The following is a 17,642-nucleotide window of genomic DNA, read 5'->3' on the forward strand; positions in this document are numbered from 1 at the left end:
TCAAGTAAGCACAATTAGTTCAGTCAGCTTTTGCCATTGTTTGCACTGTTAATGGATTGAGCAAATTTAACAGGAAGGCGTAGGCTCAGCCACTGCTGTGTGGAGGCAATAAATATGCTCTTAATTATGAATTAAGTATCTTACAAATTTCACTTTGGTTTTTGACTAAATACTTGCAAAGCTAATGACATTCCAGCACTGCTACTGCAGTTTATTGCTAATTAGCAAACGTGAGCATGCTAACACAATAATGTCAGATGTTGAACATGTACAATATTTTACCAACCAAACATCAGCATGTTAGCATTGTGAGAAGTTAAGCTAGGATACCGATGTTAGTATTTAGCTAATGTCAGCTATGTTGCTGACGGCTTCATAGAGGTGCAGCATGGATGTAAATTTAAAGTCTTGCTAAAAGGGAAAGGCTAGCTCGGCACTGTCGTTATGGTATTGTATTATTTCTGACACAGATTTGATGAGGATACTAGTATTTACAGCAGCATGATGGTGTTTGTACGAGAGACTGAATACAAACTATGGGAAATTTCACCAAGTACAACAGTGTTGCACATTAATGTGTTTTCAATCATTTTAGGACTACAATGGAAGTCTATGACACAGAGGAATAAGTCGTATGACTGGCAAGACCTTGTTTGTCTTTTTGTGACAAGACAAAAAGAAAGAATAGCATCAACCTTTCTTTAATGTAGATTTGAACTTAGTAATTATGAGACTACTGCTGTGGTGGGGATGTCTTTAGGCCCACTCTGTACAGGTTGGGCTATCCAGTGCTAATTTCGGGCTTATTTCACCAGAGAATCTCATGGTTCTCCGTGGCGACTTGTAGCCTAATTAAATGCTTCCTGTTGCCCACTTCCCGGCTCCCTCTTACCTCCATGCCTGTTTATTTCTGCTGCTTGGATTGTAAAGATTATCATCTGTCCTGCAGGAAACCTGGTTAGCTGATAGGAAGGGGAGACTTCAGGTTTGAGAATGCAAGCTCGGTGTGGAATTTGTCGTAGTTGGATTTTGGATTAATCTGCTTAATATATGTATTTATTTTGGTCAATAAAATGTCAGAAAACAGTCAAAATAATTAATTAGGAAGTTATTCATTTCCTGTTGATCCATTTTTGGGATATTTATGGTAATATAAACAACACAGTTGACTGATTATGAGACAAAAACTTTATGGATGTGTTATTTCTTCAATAGTTTAACCGACGATGGTCAAAGTGGATTCATTTTAGTAGCCCTATGTAAATTTAACCATAAACTAACATACATGGAACATATTTCTGCTCAAAGTGCTTTTTATTTCAGTAAAAATGTGTTAGGAAAATATATTAAAGGTTTTGTCTGCATTCATCTCATCATAGAAAACAAAGCTGACAAGTGTTTGCCTTGTGCAAAGCCACAATTCACTTTTAACTCAGTCAGCTGAACTGCTCCACTTAATGATTGTATTCATATCACTCTTGCTCGCAGGGATTATTTGTGGTCAAATGCACTTTATTTCTAAATTAATCCTCTTGCTAAGAGATGGAGATGGAGATGTTGTTGCATAAAGTAATATTTTACTCAGAGCTTGTTTAAATAGAGCTCCAGCAGCTAAAACGGACTCATTGCTTCTGTAAGAGTATACGATTAAGAGACATCGGAGCAGCGGGCATGGCTGTCGACTGATTTTACTGAGTTTTCTTGTTTTGCTGTGAAATGGCTGTTTGGCTACAGTGCACAGTAAACCCGATGGCCATTATTTAAAAGCTTAAACGCGGCATTAGAAGTGCTGAGATGCTGATTACTCAGAGTACAGCTGCACAACAGTGGCAGAGAGCCAGACTCAGGGTGTGTCTTTGATTCCTGAAGCTGAACAGTGGACAATCATGCTGCCTTCCTCACATACTGCCCCTTTGAACCCTCAGAAACACATCTTACTCCAACATAGACAAATATTTAAAAGAACACCAAGAGCAACTGTGCCCCAGCTGAGACCACAAACTGTAAATGTCGTGCTTCAGCAATGTCTTCCACATTTTGCTCTCACTTTTACAACGTTGTCATGTTTGTTGTGATTTCCTCGCTCTGCTGCTCTTGTTGATTGAAACATTGCTTTGTTTCGCAGATTTCAACTTTGAGGCGTCAATGGAGAACTCTCTATCCTACAGTGCCTGAAAATGCTGAGAGGGAGGCCCAGAGTCTGTTTGTCCAAGAGGTAAGCGGATTTAAAAGTATTGAAATTGTATTAATCAACTTCTTAGCTTTAGCGATAGGGTCCTAAACAGTTTAGGTTATTTTCCCATTAGAGATTTCTACAGTTGTGTTTTTTTCTGATGTGGAGAGAGCTCAGATGAGGGGAAAAAAGGTGATGTCATGTATCTACATGCACTAAACAGGATTTTGCAGAATTCCAATGAAAATCTTGTTACCTGACCGATGTCAATCAAATAAGATCAAACACACTTTCACACAGTCCTGTTGAAGCATAGTTGTTAAAATAGTGTTAAACTTTAAACAAATAACACCTAACCGTGTTTACATAACTCTAATCATACTCTCCTAAATATGGGCGTGACACAGAATCAACAAAAGCTCAAAAATAGGTAGATTAAGACCATGCTATCAAACCAAATAAAACATTGTATTCAACTTTATTGTGAATTTGGTAATATTCAGCAACATAAATTGCACAGAACCTAACAATTGACAACATTATTTTGCATTATGACACAAAAGTAAAAATATGCAGGGAAAGTCAAGACAGTGTCATTTTTATAATCATAAGAGGTACTTTGTGCAGGTTGAAAATAATAAAAAAGAGCACCTGTAAGTTGAAAAACTGATTGCACAAATATAGATTTAGATCATAGATGGTCTCTTTAATTGCAGAAAATGAAAAACTGAGCTGTACTGTAGATCGGGTACGGAGTTAAGAAGTGGTTAGGGAAGTATATCACTTGCACATTAAACACACAGACGCAATGCCACAGAATATTGACACTAATGTGAGCCATGACTGAATTTGTGGCCTAATAATAGCAGCAAGCTACATCGTGCATCATAGCTGCTCAGGAAACCTCTTTATTTCAGCGACATAGAAGATAAATCTAACTCTAAGTAGAAACAGTTCCATAAATGATGTCTCATTACAGATCATTGCTGGAGAGAATTTGACTATTTCTACTGTATTTCCTCAGTAATATCTATTAATGCCAGAGGCTGTAAGATAAAATGCAATTAATTTCTACAATCTGCAAATTTAACAAACTTTGGGTTATTGTCTGTCAGTGTTTGTTTATAGTGCTGTCTTTCTGTGCTGAGTCTTGACCATATCAGCTATCAAACAGCAACAAAATATTATGATACAACATGATAATGTTTTGTAATGTTTTTAATTGCAGTGGAACTGGGAAAAAAAATATATGTTCTGAATCATTTTCAGTTGTTGCGAAGAAAATGAGGAAAAACATGTTTATTTTGCCAACGTTCACAGTGGTTTACCACCTGGCTCATGCACACTTCTTTTACTGGCTGCCGGCAGTTCCCTTTACAGGTCAAATTCAGTGTTTAGAGAGCCTTGTCTGAAGTCATAGAGATACTAAAACTCCCGTCAAGTTTTGCGTGACATCACCAGGACAGCTGTGGGGCTCAACCCAGTAGGAGCCTCTCTGTTTTCCGACTGCTCTCCTGATCAGGTTGCATTTCATCTCCCTGCCGGAGCAATTCTGGTAAACGACACGTAGTTCTGCAGAATAGATACCAGTGAGCTGCTCTTATCACTGACTAACAATGAACAGATGTCTCCTTTCCAAGTAAAGGCAGATAGAGGTACACTCCCTCCCATTTTGTTCGAATGAACGGATAGACTCGCTGTGAACACTGACCATTCAAGCCATTTTCCTTTAGGATTTCACTGACAAGAGGCTTTAATAGTTGTAGAAAACAACCATAAAAAATATGTTGTCAGCCGCTATATTCTGTTCCTCAAAATTTTCAACACTTTCTTTCTAAGTACTTAATTTTGTGAATAAGTTCAAATGTTTCTGTGTTGGTTTTGGCTGTGAGATTTCCAGAAACTGTACGTCACTACACTAAATGCAACAACTGTTTACTTGCGTTGTAGGCAATGCAGGCGCCATGTTTTGACAAGAAAGAAGACGGTGTTGAATTAAAGAAAAGATATCTCCGGTTCTGATGCATCGATTCCTATTTTTCTAAACGGTCCATTGTGAGACTGACAGTGTGTTGATCAGTGTGTGCTCTTTCAAAGGTGACGGTATGCTTCAACTAACAAGTCGCATGGTGGAACAATAGCGGCGCGTGGCTCAGCTTCAAACGCTACAATGCGCTCAGTAATGTCACTGCAGCAAGTATTGTGGGACATTTAAGCTGCACAACTAACTAGTTATAAACATGACAGAGGAAACATAACGAAACCTTAGCTTCTAAAATGATCAATAAGTCACGCTGCCATTGCTCGTGCGTGAATACACACCACATATACACAAAGCAGAGATTTTCGTATATATGTTTTCATTATTCCTAACTGCCCATTCAACTCAGTCTAGCTCTTTTGACACATACTTTTTCATTGTCTTCTTAGTGCATTAAGGCCTACAAATCTGACTGGCATATCGTCAACTACAAGTATGAGGACTATTCTGGGGACTTCCGACAAATTCCAAAGTAAGTCTTCTGGTGAAAACCTCAGCACAACTGTCCTATATATATATATATATATATATATATATATATATATATATATATATATATATATATATATATATATATATATATACATATATATATATATATATATATATATATATATATATATATATATATGTATATATGTATATATATATGTATATATGTATATATGTATATATATATATGTATATATGTATATATGTATATATATATGTATATATGTATATATATATATATATATATATATATATGTATATATATATATATATATATATATATATATATATATATATGTATATGTATATATATATATATATATATATATGTATATGTATATATATATATATATATATATATATATGTATATATATATATATGTATATATATATATATATATGTATATGTATATATATATATATATATATATATATATATGTATATATATATATATGTATATATATATATATATATATATATATATGTATATATGTATATATATGTATATATATATATATATATGTATATATATATATATGTATATATGTATATATGTATATATATATATATATATATATATATATATATATATATATATATATATATATATATGTATATATGTATATATATATATATATATATATATATATATATATATATATATATATATACATTTAGTGTTTTTAGTTCGAGACAGACTGTCCCTGTTTGGTTTCCTGCTGTTGACTCTGGCTGTTGTGACTGAATTACAAGGAAACGCAGAGTGTAAATACTTTTTATTTCCCTGCGACAAAAGAGTGTTTCCTTTATGGTGCACTGAATAATTCCCGCCTGCAGTCACTTTGGAATCCACCCTCATTGTCCGAAGATTGCGTCATCAGGTCCAGCCTCTTCCTCAAAGAATATCTATTTTACTACCAACATGTTAAACTATGAGTTGACAGTGACCTTATGATCTTGACACCGTCACTGCTGCCAGATGTCACTGCATCTGGGGAAGTTAAAACAATACTCCATGACGTGATTCTTACCTTTGGCACTTTTGTATTTACCAGCAGGCAGTATACATCGTAACAAAGTTTCCATGAACAGTCAAGTGCTGCTTTTCAACACTGCAAACACACAAATGACTAATTTTAAGAAAATTAAGAAAACATAAGTCAAAATCATATCTTAGTCACACCACTTCAGCCCACATGTGTAAGAAATGTTTTCAACTTAAACGAAAGCAAAACACAATCTGTTAGGAATTTAGTGTATTAAATGTGTACACATGTATAAGAAATGTTTTCAACTTAAACGAAAGCAAAACACAATCTGTTAGGAATTTAGTGTATTAAATGAAGTAGTGTCCTTTTTAAAAAAGGTTAAGCTAAACCTTTATAAGCTTGTGTTTTAAGCAACTAACAAAAGCTCTCAGATAAATGTGTTGGAGTAACGACTTTTTCTTTTAAGATTCCAAGAAATATAGATATTTTGGTTAAAGTCAGAGTGTGTAGCATTAATGGAGCTCTATGTAGCACCCTGAACATAGGAATAGTTGCATTTTAGTTATCTTAGAGTCAGTTTGTGTCAACACACACACCCTGCCATATTTCTACAGTAGCAGATCGGGCTGACGTAGTTCTCCGATCTACACACTCGATACACAAAAGTTCAGTTAGTTGCAATCTGCAACCTCACAGCTAGATGCCGCCAAATCCTACAAACTGCACCTTTTTAAGTTGCCTGTACAGTATCAGAGTAAGCTGTTACCTTGACCTGTAGTATCTGTTCATACATACAATGTAAACCTGTTGATGATATTCTATTATTTTACAGCAAAGTGTCCCGGCCTGATAAACTAGCTGTCCATGTATTTGAAGTGGACGAGGATGTCGACAAAGATGAGGTGAGTCTGTGTCTTATTTCTATGGACGTTTTCATCCTTTAATTTGCCAAAAACAATCCAATCAACACCTCAGAATAATGACGTTTGTGTATTTGAAGTGTTTTCTAGACTTGTCCAAGAAAAAAACAAAAACAAACTGAATGCCGCTAAATGTGCCTAATTTCAGACGTCAGTTTTGCCTTTCCTGTTCTCATTATAGCTGTTAGAGAGATAAAGGGAATGTATGTGCCTAATAGCTGGATGTAATGGAAAGAATGAAGTGTAATTAGACATCATTACTTTTACTGGCACGTAATGTTTCAAAACTGCCTTTGTTTTTACACAATACATTTTTCAGGCAACATTTAGATTTTTTTCATCCTCTTCAAAGTCTTTTATGAATAGTAGGCATGAGTGTATTTTTACACAGATTAAATGAGTGTTTGTTGTCTTTGGAAAGGCTGATATGAGAGGATCCAAAGCTGTGGCTGAAATGTTATCGAACACACACCGTCACAAGATGTATAATGCTGGTCCTGACTCCTGACCCACTCTCCTCACTTGATAGATCAAACTTTGCCTCCTACAGCCAACAAAATGTGCCTCACTGTAAGCAGAAATACACAATGTTATTTTCTAAAAACCTAAAAGCTCCTCAAAGTGCCATTTTTTTCTCAGCGTATTAGTTAATGCAGCTGTGACTGAGCAAAGCTTTGACAGGTCTTCATGGCTCACAGACTGTCCTGCTCAGCCTCACCTCTGACAGAACATGACCTTTTTTAACTGGGAGGTTGTTTGTGCAGATGAAAGAAGAGGATCTGGACCCATCATCTCTTTTTTATAATCATTTGTTTTGGACTACATTCAACTTCAATTGTGAGATTTGATTTGCCTTCCTGACTGGAGTTCAGTAATGTTTGGTTTGGTGATTCTTTGTTGAGTTCAGAGAGAATGAAGCCATGATTTGTCTGTTCTCTGCAGACCGATGAATGTTGTCTAGACATTGACGAGGAGAAACGGGCACTGAACCTTTCCAGATGCTTTTTAGATCACTCCAAATATCCAAATTACTGCCATACACTTTTAAAATCCGCCTTTAGCTTTATTATACTGAGAGAAAAAGTGCTGGACCAGAATGAAGACATCTTGAAAGGCTATTCACTCTTTATATTGTGTGAAATTGTCAGGGATACAGTTCCTAACTGTAGTCTTGCAAAGTCTGGAAGTGTAACTGTAAATGACAGGACTTATCTAAAGGACGATACAGATCTCCTCTTCCTTTATTACTCTCCTAATTGTTTTTTTGTTTTTTTTTAAGAACCAACGCTATATTACATGGCTTTTTCCATTGCAGTGTTTACCGTATAAGTGTGTAATAAACTGTCTCATCTCGTGTCTTTGTCTCCTGCAGGATACGGCCTCCCTGGGATCCCAGAAAGGTGGAATTTCCAAGCATGGCTGGCTGTATAAAGGCAACATAAACAATGCCATCAGCGTCACTATGCGAGTAAGACAGTGGTGACATTTATAACTGAAACCATTAGTCATTTAAATGATTATGTGATCAACAGAACATTTAAAACCAACTGGTTTGACAGATTAAATGCCACATTTTGCTGGTTTTAACTTCTGAAATGTCACGATTGGCATAATATTTGACTTATTAGATAGTATGCAAGTATATATTCGACTTTAGGATATCACCTTTTGGTTTTTTCAAGGTTTTCTGATATTTATATGCCAATATTAATGAATAAATCAAGAAAATGATTGACAGATTAAAATAAGCATTGGTTCCAACAACAATACCTTATACATTGCCACAACTGTAAGGTGTTTTTTATCTTGTCTACTAGTTATGTAGCAAAGATAAAATAGTGATGAAACTATCAGGACTGTGTACTTGTCTTACTCAGCTCTCCATATTGCTGAGATATGTTTGTGTTGTTTACAGTGGAGATTATCCATTACAAACATTATCTGGTGTAATGTCTCCTGTGACATTATTTCCATTACAAAGTCAAAAGTAAATTTTGTCAAATCCGTTTTGTTTATATAGGCAGCCCGCAAAAACAAATCAGAAATTTGCTTCAAAGGGCTTTACAATCTGTACAGCATAAGACACAAATCCATCCTTATTATATCTTTCCATTGGTTTAGTTATTGCCTTATTACAGACTTCTTAATAACTACTGCCTGTGTACTGTATCATACAGAAGGTGTACAGGAATTATTCTGACAAAAACGTTGCATTTTGTTTCCTAATAATCAAAAGTTATTTATTTTTGTTTCAGTCGTTCAAGAGGAGATACTTCCATCTAACACAGCTCGGGGACGGCTCTTATAATTTAAACTTTTACAAAGATGAGAAGATCTCCAAGGAGCCCAAAGGAACCATTTTCTTGGACTCCTGTATGGGTGTGGTTCAGGTATGCTCTAAAATATCTCTCTCTGGCACGAAGGCAGTGATCGTTAAACTGACCCTAAATAAACCGCTGCCAAGAAAGGGATACTCCGTTTGCCAAAAGGGATATCCCGTGGCCTGGTCCCTCATGGAAATTAAAATGCCATTTGCTGGAAAGACAGTGAGAATACGGACATAGCTACTTCCTCTTCACACTTCTTTTCTCAGTAGACATATTTTCCCCACATGCAGGGTAAAGCGTTGGATACAACAGGCAAAATTTCCCCAACAATTTCTCTAACGATGATGGGCTGCTGCTGAAAAGTATCCGTGACACCCTCTGTTGTTTATTTCCCTGAAACCTGAGCTCCCTCCTCCCCAAGGCCATGCTTTCCTGCTGACTCTGAGCTGGTGAAACAAGGTGAATGCTGAGGTCTCACTTTCCTGCACTTTCCCTCGGTCTCACGATCAATGCCATGTGCATGCATCTGAGTGCAGGCCAATACTCACTGGGTGCATCATCATCATCATCATCATCATCATCATCTGTATAGATGGAAAGAAACAGATATTACTGATGAAGCACACAGCTGGCATCAATCAGATATAGGTTGAGTGCTTTTCCAGGACTGTCTGATTCCTATCATGTGTAGAGGGGGAGAGTTATCAGGCATGGTGTTTAAATGCTTTTAGGTTTTTGGAGTGTTTATCAGTGCCATCCCCCACCGAGATTAGTCCAGTCTGGCCAGAAACATGAGCAAACTGTGTGGCCAGTTTTCTGGGACATAATTAATATTTTAAACAAAAAGACATAAAATAGATGTGTGTACAAAACATAAACACAATACAAAACACAATTTTCTCAGAAATGAAAACGTAAGCCCTGATATGTTTCTTTTTATATGTCTAAAATAAGCACATTAAACTACTACTAAAGTTTCTTTTCACCGCAAACAGATAAACATATATACAGAAATGAAAAACAAACAATAATAACTACAAAAACAGGGTCTGGTTTGGTCTGTCCTCTCAAAAACACAACATGATTCACTTTTTTTAATGCTTTTGTCGAGAGCATTATACCCAATTCCTTTATTTTTTTTTCAGATAAAATACTCAAATTTAGGAGATGCCCACAAAATCTGTCTTGATTCAGTTGGTTGTACACTGATCACGATACAGAGCAAGTGCTTTAATCAAGACATAAACCTACTGCCTCTCGTAGTTGATGAGTTTTCTGCTCTATAGGAGTCTCAATGATCATGTGACTTAGACTCCACCAGCAGCTGTGAAAGGAAATGCAGATGTTTAACTCTGCAGCTGTAAAGGCATGTGGACTGTACTGATGCCTCAAGCTGTTCCTGTGCTTTCATACAACAACATAAGCTTCAACACACAAAGCATTTGCCACAATATTCAGGTTTAACATTTCTAAAAACTGAGGACTAATAATTGTGTTTTTTCTTTTCTTTTCGACAGAACTCTATTATTCTTCACTGTCCTAAGAATACAGCTGCTATCAATATCTTAGATATGATTTTGACTGGTTTGTCCACTCATGTCCCTGAGGATGTGTGCAGCTGTGTTGTCTAGAAAATGCAGAACAGTCCTCCTACCTATCAGATGATTAAGTCTGTTTATCAAGACTCCCTCCCTGTCACTCCCACTCTGCTGTTTCAACATCGCAGGCCAGCTACAGTGATAACCTATAACATATAGCATAACAGTCCTCTGATTGCTGACAATAATGAGATGACTTTCAAAGTTACCAAAAGAAATGCAGCTTGAATACTTTCATGGACAATCAGTGCCTGAATCAGATGTTTTGGGCTCTGAATGGGGTAAAAAAACCCAGATTGGATCGTGACATCATTGAGGTCACAGTTCGGCGCTGCAGATCCAGCTCATTTTCTGTTGACGTACTCAGCAGCTCCCTCTCACTTCAAAAGTCTCTGCTGCGGTCCTGGCAGAGCTTGAGGCTTTGTTACGCAGATGGAAATAATCTGTTCCTCCCTAACTCCCATTGTCCATTTGCTTTCTGTGTCAGTTCAATTAAATCTGGGTATAGCCTCCCATCTCTTTCCAAAACATTGACTCACATTTTGTAGATCTTTGGAGCTAAACAGTCTTTTTTTTTTTGTCCAATATATTGTGATTTAATGTTTTTGCAGGCTCAAACTACAAGGAAGTTGTAGAAATAAAGTGAAGCCAGCTATGATTTTGATCATAAAGCTCAGAATCTACCGCCTTCTGATGAGAAGGCAGTTGTTAGATGTTAGTTTTGGATGGCAACATAAAACATTCCTTCAGCCCTGCCATGCCCAAAGTTGGATATTTGATTTTTAAATGTGAAAAACTAAACGTATTTGATCAATCATTCAATATCCGATACTCGCACACTTGGAAAACATGAAACCTACCTCTTTTCAATAAAACAACTTTGGCTTGTATACTTGACAAATTTTTTTATCTTCCAAGTTTAACTCTTTTATGTCGGTCATACGTATTTCTCCCTCTTCCTTTTCTTCTTTTTGCGGTTGTAGAACAACAAGGTCCGGCGGTTTGCTTTTGAGCTGAAGATGCAGGATAAGAGCACCTACCTGCTGGCCTCAGAGAGTGAAGGAGAGATGGAGGATTGGATCAACACACTCAACAAGATTTTGCACAGCAGCTTTGAGATTGCCATGCAGGAGAAGAGGAATGGAGACATCCATGATGGTGTGTGTTTGTCTGTCGGTCCATATTTTTCCAGCACCCAAAGAAACACAAGTATGAAATGGAATATTATTTTGTGTTAGTCAAAATATTATCCCAAGTCCATGATGAGAAATGATTTATATGTTTCGTAGTCTTGTAAAAACATCTGTGGTTTAATTAAGAAATAGTTTTTGCAGACTAAAATATGTAGGACAAAAGCAACTTTTGTGTGGTCGTAACATTACAAAAGAAATGCTGTATTACAGTGTTTCACTTTTGGACAGGCAAATCAAATGAAATTATGCACACAAATCTGAATAGATAAAGCTCATATATCAAGAAAAAGACTCCCATTGACACTGGGTTTCTGAGTCTTCTGATTGTTAACTGAATATCTTTAGGCTTTGGACTGCTGGTCGTACAAAACAAGGCATTTAAGGATGTCAGCTTCAGGTTTTCACTTTTTACAGATTTATAGGCCTAACAATAAATCCAGTAATTGTCAACAGAATAATCTTGAATGATAATAATTTGTTTCATTCCTCAAAATTGTATAAACCATCTGCTGTTTTTAATAATGCAGTTGATTATAGAAGACATTGTGATATTATTTAAACTAAGCATTAATTGAAAAATAGTATCAGTTGTTATATCTAAAATAATGATCAACCACACATGAAGATCCAGTGAATCTACTCCTCATTAGGAGTTGATGTATTTTGGGGCACTGTGTGTACATCCTCTCAAAGCTCTTCGTCTTCCTGACGCTGTAGCGTAGTGACGTGACACAGACCACCCAGGCTTTTAATACTTACCTCCTGTCTCATAGGAGGCTTAGCCATGGAGGAAAGAGTTTGAATGCCTCTGCACAAAAGTCTCCACTAATCTTCCCTAACTCCCCAAGTTGTATTAATCACACAATTTCTGAGGACTCTGAGCTTTAATAAATATGCCATTGAGACCTGCTGTCTCTTCACCTCAATCCTACTGATTCCTTTACAGTTAAATTACTGTTTACTAAACTTTGACATGTCAGTAAACGATGAAGGATGTTTAACAATACAGTTTTGTGTTGTTGTTTACGCTCAACTATCTGTGACCTGCATCCAATGATTTATTGTATTCCCGTCTAGATGATGATCTTGGGAAGTCGGACAGTTCCTCTGGCAGCATGGACAGCTTTCAGGTCGGTAGTACTTTCTCAGCTGGGTGCTCATACATTCAGAACATCGTCACATGGAATCGCAACGTTAAGTCTCTGTTCCTGATTGAGGAAGAAGACCTCTTCGGCCACAAACCTGTGGCTTTGATTTAGATTCAAAAGATACTGATTACACGCCTAATTTCTCAGTCGTTCAATTGTTTTTGTCGATCTGACATGAAACCCAGACTTCTTTTCATGTGATGAATTAAAGCTTCTCAGTATTATTTGCAGTTCATCCAAAAAAACAACACTGCAAATGAAATGTCTTGCAATCATGCACCCAATAATATTTAACACTAGATATTCAGTTTTGGAAAAAGCTGACTTGCTTTGGCATAATGACACCTGCATCAAGAGAATTAAAGAAGGATAAAAACAGTGTTTTTTAAGTGATTTAATGACTCACGACATACAGGCTGCAGAAGTCGTGTTTTTTTCAGCTTCTCATGCTGTTACATTGCTGAGTGGAACGAAGCCATATATGCATGTAAACTGATTGTATCAGTTCATTAGGAAACCACTTGCCAGGTTACGGTGTGCTTCACTGAAGCACACCGTTGATGCTTGAGCCACCTGATAAAATCAATTGACTGGAAATCACTGACGATGTTTTTGATCTGACGAAGAGTGTGTGATTTGAATTTAAGAAAGGCCTTTCTCCTCTTCAGAGCGCAAGAGATATAGAGTCTAGGATGCGGAACGAGACCAGATTGAAGTTGTTCACGCTGGACTCTGACACTCAGGTAATTCAATGGAAAGCTCATTTGAGTTCCCCTCCTTCCAGGTGGTAATGAGATCCAACCCAACTCTTCCTAATCAAATGTAATAACTTCCATTTGTACTCTGTCTTCAGAAACTAGATTTCTCAGGAATAGAGCCGGATGTGAAGCAGTTTGAGGAGAAGTTTGGCAAGCGTGTCCTGGTGAACTGCAATGACCTCTCCTTCAACCTGCAGAGCTGCGTGGCCGAGAACGAGGAGGGACCAACCACAAACGTAAGACACATCTTTGTATGGACATAATAGACCTTAAATAACTGAAATGTCATTATCCAGCTGACTGAAGACAGATGAGGTTGTTTTTCTTCGAGCGGCCGGATGGACGCCTCATTATTTGAGCTGCTGATGGACTCCTGTTGGCATAGCAAGCAGGCAGCAGGCTCAGTAATGGCGAACAGTCTGTGTAATGGAGCCTGATGTTCTGCTGTCCCTCCAAATAGAAACTGTCTATTAAAGAGTCACCAAGACTCTGTCCCTACTCAGACACTGACATGACACACACACACACACACACACACACACACACACACACACCAGCTCTACCAGCTTTCTCTGTTAGTGCATCCTTGCATTAGATGATCTTTATGTACTGTAAAACGACATTCATATGTGTAAATATTTCTTGTTTTTATCTTTATTTTCATTGATTATATTTAAGTCTTGGTATATGTATTTGGTTTTGCTTAAAGTGTCCTTATTTTAGTGTAGATGTGTAACTCTATAATGCCTGTAGTGTTATTAATTATTTAGGGTGGCCGAGTAAGACGGTTAAGTAATGACTTGTACCTTACCTCACTCCTGAAAGTAGTTGTACTAAAAGTCATGTACTAATTATCTACTGGACAATTGGATCACCTGATCATGTCGACTGGTTTACAAAACGCACAAGTTGAAACTATTATCAGGGTCATCTGTCCAATACAGAATTGTTACAGTGCTGTCCTTCTTCTCCAGGTGGAGCCATTTTACGTCACCATGTCACTGTTCGACATCCAGAACGGCAGGAAGATCTCTTCTGACTTCCATGTGGATTTAAACCACCTGTCTGTCAGGGGCATGGTGCCCAGTAACGCCAGTCAGTACATGAACGGGGGAGGAGATACCCACCCAGAGGGCCAACGATTGGTCCATGGAGTGCCAGAGTCAGCCATGCAGTATCCAAGACAGGTAAGAATACAGGAAAACACACCTGAAAATAAATAAGAGGACAGTCATGCTAGTGTCTGTGTGAAGCTGTACTGTTCAAAGTGGTGCTTTGAGCGAAATGCTAACTTCGGCATGCCAACAATGATGCATATATGCTGATGTTTAGCTAGTTTCAATTTACCTTCAGCACTAAACGCAAAGTAAAGCTGAGGCTGATGAGAATGTTTCAAGGGGAATTTAGTTTTGCAGGTGTTTGGTCCCTTAGACCTGATGAAAAAGTCAAATCACCAAAGTTGTTACGATACATCCTGAGGGGGATATGAATGTTTGTGTTTGCTCAACCTACTCCCCCGCTTAAAAGTTTACCTTGTTTCATATTGAGATCAATCATTTCAGATGTAAAATAAACGTCTAACATTTTCCTCGTCTCCACAGGGAGTGTTCTCGGTAACATGCCCCCATCCCGATATCTTCCTGGTGGCTCGCATAGAAAAGGTGCTTCAGGGGGGAATCAACCACTGCGCTGAGCCCTACATGAAGAGTTCTGACTCCACCAAGGTACTGACCCACCCATGAACCTCCATCGCCGTCCTCTACACGAGGCAGCATGTTCCCCTGGACTCAGCAGATTTCACAAGATTATTCCACATTATACACAAGATAATCATCCTTGTTTTTAAGTGCCGACCAGTTGCTCAACACAAGCATTGACTTTGGACTGTGGTGGTTGTGTATGGCAGCAAGCAGAATATGTTATCAAGCTGAAGGGCTGAGACCAACTTTCGTGTTAAAGCGATGAAGCTCAACTCACTCTGTGTTCTTGATTTATTCTAGGTGGCACAGAAGGTCCTGAAAAATGCCAAGCTGGCATGTAGCCGGTTAGGCCAGTACAGGATGCCTTTTGCCTGGGCAGCAAGGTACTTTATCTCTTTTCATCATCAGATTGTTAAGTCTTTGTTTGTAATTAATAAATGGCTGACAATTAAGCAATAACAATTATGTTTGTTCTCGTTTAAAAATGATAATTGGCAATATGCTATGCAAACTGCTTTATATTACTTTACAATGATCCAGGATTACAATTCATGAGTCCAAATTTATCATTTTGTGCTCACAAGCCAAAGACAAACACGATCGACTATATTTTGTTCAGTTAATAACTTCACTTTATTCTACTTTCCTTTTCATAATGTTCCATTTTTGGGGTTATTGTTATCTCAATTGTCAACCATTTTGATTATCAATAAATTATGATCATCCAAGGACTTTAGCTCATTTGAGCAGTCATTCATTCAGTCATAATACTATATCTGAGAAATGTTACTGACTCTTCTTTTACTTCATGCAGGCCTTTGTTTAAAGATGCTTTGGGGACGCTTGATAAAAGTGTCCGATTCTCAGCTCTGTACAGACAGGACAACAACAAGCTCTCCAACGATGACATGCTCAAACTGCTCGCTGATTTCAGGAAGTTAGTAACGTTCCATGAATGCTGTGTATTATACATTGTCTGAGTAGTCTTGCAGATGTTCTGGAAAGGCAAATATGGAAAATATGTTCCTATAGGTTCTACTGAGGAAAATGCTGGTCAGTTTTAAAAATAAGATGTTTGCTTACATCTATAATTGTGGTGTGTGTGTGTGTGTGTGTGTGTGTGTGTGTGTGTGTGTGTGTGTGTGTGTGTGTGTGTGTGTGTGTGTGTGTGTGTGTGTGTGTGTGTGTGTGTGTGTGTGTGTGTGTGTGTGTGTGTGTGTGTGTGTGTGTGTACCATTTTTAAACGATAGCAAAGGCTTGACTGGAATTTATTTCCCTTTCCTCAGGCCAGAAAAGATGGCCAAGCTGCCTGTAATCTTAGGAAACCTTGATGTTACCATTGATAATGTAGCCCCCGACTTGACAAGTAAGGCCTCCAAATGTGCTCCGTGCATCCAACATGAGAGATGAAAGCTGCTCAGTGCGGGGTGTTTATTTGGTATCCCTCCCTCCTGCTTCTGTATATAGATTGTGTTACCTCATCCTACATTCCTGTGAAGCAGTTTGATGTCAGTGAGAAGACCAACATCTTCTTTGAAGTGGAGGAGTTTGTGCCGTGCATAGCCAAATGTTCTCAGCCTTTCACCATCTACAACAATCACCTCTATGTCTACCCGAAGCACTTGAAATATGACAGCCAAAAGTCATTTGCAAAGGTATGTCTCTTTTATTGTGTAGTGTGTTACTTTAAATTGTCAAGCAGAGAGGAATTGTAATGACTTTGTCTGGACAGATTCTGTAAATTATATTGTTGAAGTTTTCTCTCATGATGTGGCTAACAGCATACATGTTTCTCCTTGTGTCTGTCCTCAGGCTAGAAACATAGCCGTCTGCATTGAGTTCAAGGACTCAGATGAAGACGAGGCAGTTTCACTGAAGGTAAACTCAAACTATTCCAGGAAGTGCTTCTAAATACCTAAAGGAAAGCCCCTCCCGTCACCAGAGCCAGCTAACTATATTGCTGGTCATTCCACAGTGCATCTATGGCCGACCTGGAGGACCCCTGTTTACCAAAACTGCCTTTGCTGCAGTATTACATCACCAGCACAACCCTGAATTCTACGACGAGGTAAGACGCACTGCATCGAATGTCTTTAAACAGAAAGGTAAGTCGAGACAATCCATGGCTCTGTGTTTATCTTTGCTCTTTTTCCTTAGTTTAAGATTGAGCTGCCGACCCAACTCCACGAGAAACACCATCTGCTCTTCACCTTCCACCACGTCAGCTGTGACAGCACCAGCAAGGCCAGCACAAAAAAGAGAGACATGGTTGACACTCAAGGTAACACTGATCCACTTAAAA

General features: G+C 37.8%; 1 protein-coding gene across 6 annotated transcripts in view; it reads left to right on the forward strand.

Annotated features, from left to right (window-relative positions):
* zmp:0000001200 (dedicator of cytokinesis protein 9) overlaps positions 1-17,642 on the forward strand; it is a 71,035-nt gene that overhangs the window by 33,196 nt on the left and 20,197 nt on the right. For all 6 annotated transcript variants that reach the window (XM_068571789.1, XM_068571793.1, XM_068571788.1 and 3 more), the window contains exons 3-20: positions 2,126-2,215; positions 4,604-4,686; positions 6,529-6,598; positions 7,989-8,084; positions 8,872-9,006; positions 11,525-11,699; positions 12,812-12,864; positions 13,551-13,625; positions 13,736-13,876; positions 14,615-14,827; positions 15,242-15,364; positions 15,641-15,723; positions 16,155-16,277; positions 16,627-16,706; positions 16,808-16,995; positions 17,153-17,218; positions 17,316-17,408; positions 17,498-17,621. In XM_068571789.1, coding sequence (XP_068427890.1) covers positions 2,126-2,215; positions 4,604-4,686; positions 6,529-6,598; positions 7,989-8,084; positions 8,872-9,006; positions 11,525-11,699; positions 12,812-12,864; positions 13,551-13,625; positions 13,736-13,876; positions 14,615-14,827; positions 15,242-15,364; positions 15,641-15,723; positions 16,155-16,277; positions 16,627-16,706; positions 16,808-16,995; positions 17,153-17,218; positions 17,316-17,408; positions 17,498-17,621 — 2,011 coding nt within the window. The remainder of the gene's footprint in view (positions 1-2,125; positions 2,216-4,603; positions 4,687-6,528; positions 6,599-7,988; positions 8,085-8,871; positions 9,007-11,524; positions 11,700-12,811; positions 12,865-13,550; positions 13,626-13,735; positions 13,877-14,614; positions 14,828-15,241; positions 15,365-15,640; positions 15,724-16,154; positions 16,278-16,626; positions 16,707-16,807; positions 16,996-17,152; positions 17,219-17,315; positions 17,409-17,497; positions 17,622-17,642) is intronic.

The sequence above is a fragment of the Clinocottus analis genome, unplaced genomic scaffold (assembly GCF_023055335.1).
Source record: "Clinocottus analis isolate CAN_PGR_092001 unplaced genomic scaffold, fCliAna1.0.p SCAF_12, whole genome shotgun sequence".
In the NCBI taxonomy this organism is placed as follows: domain Eukaryota; kingdom Metazoa; phylum Chordata; class Actinopteri; order Perciformes; family Cottidae; genus Clinocottus; species Clinocottus analis.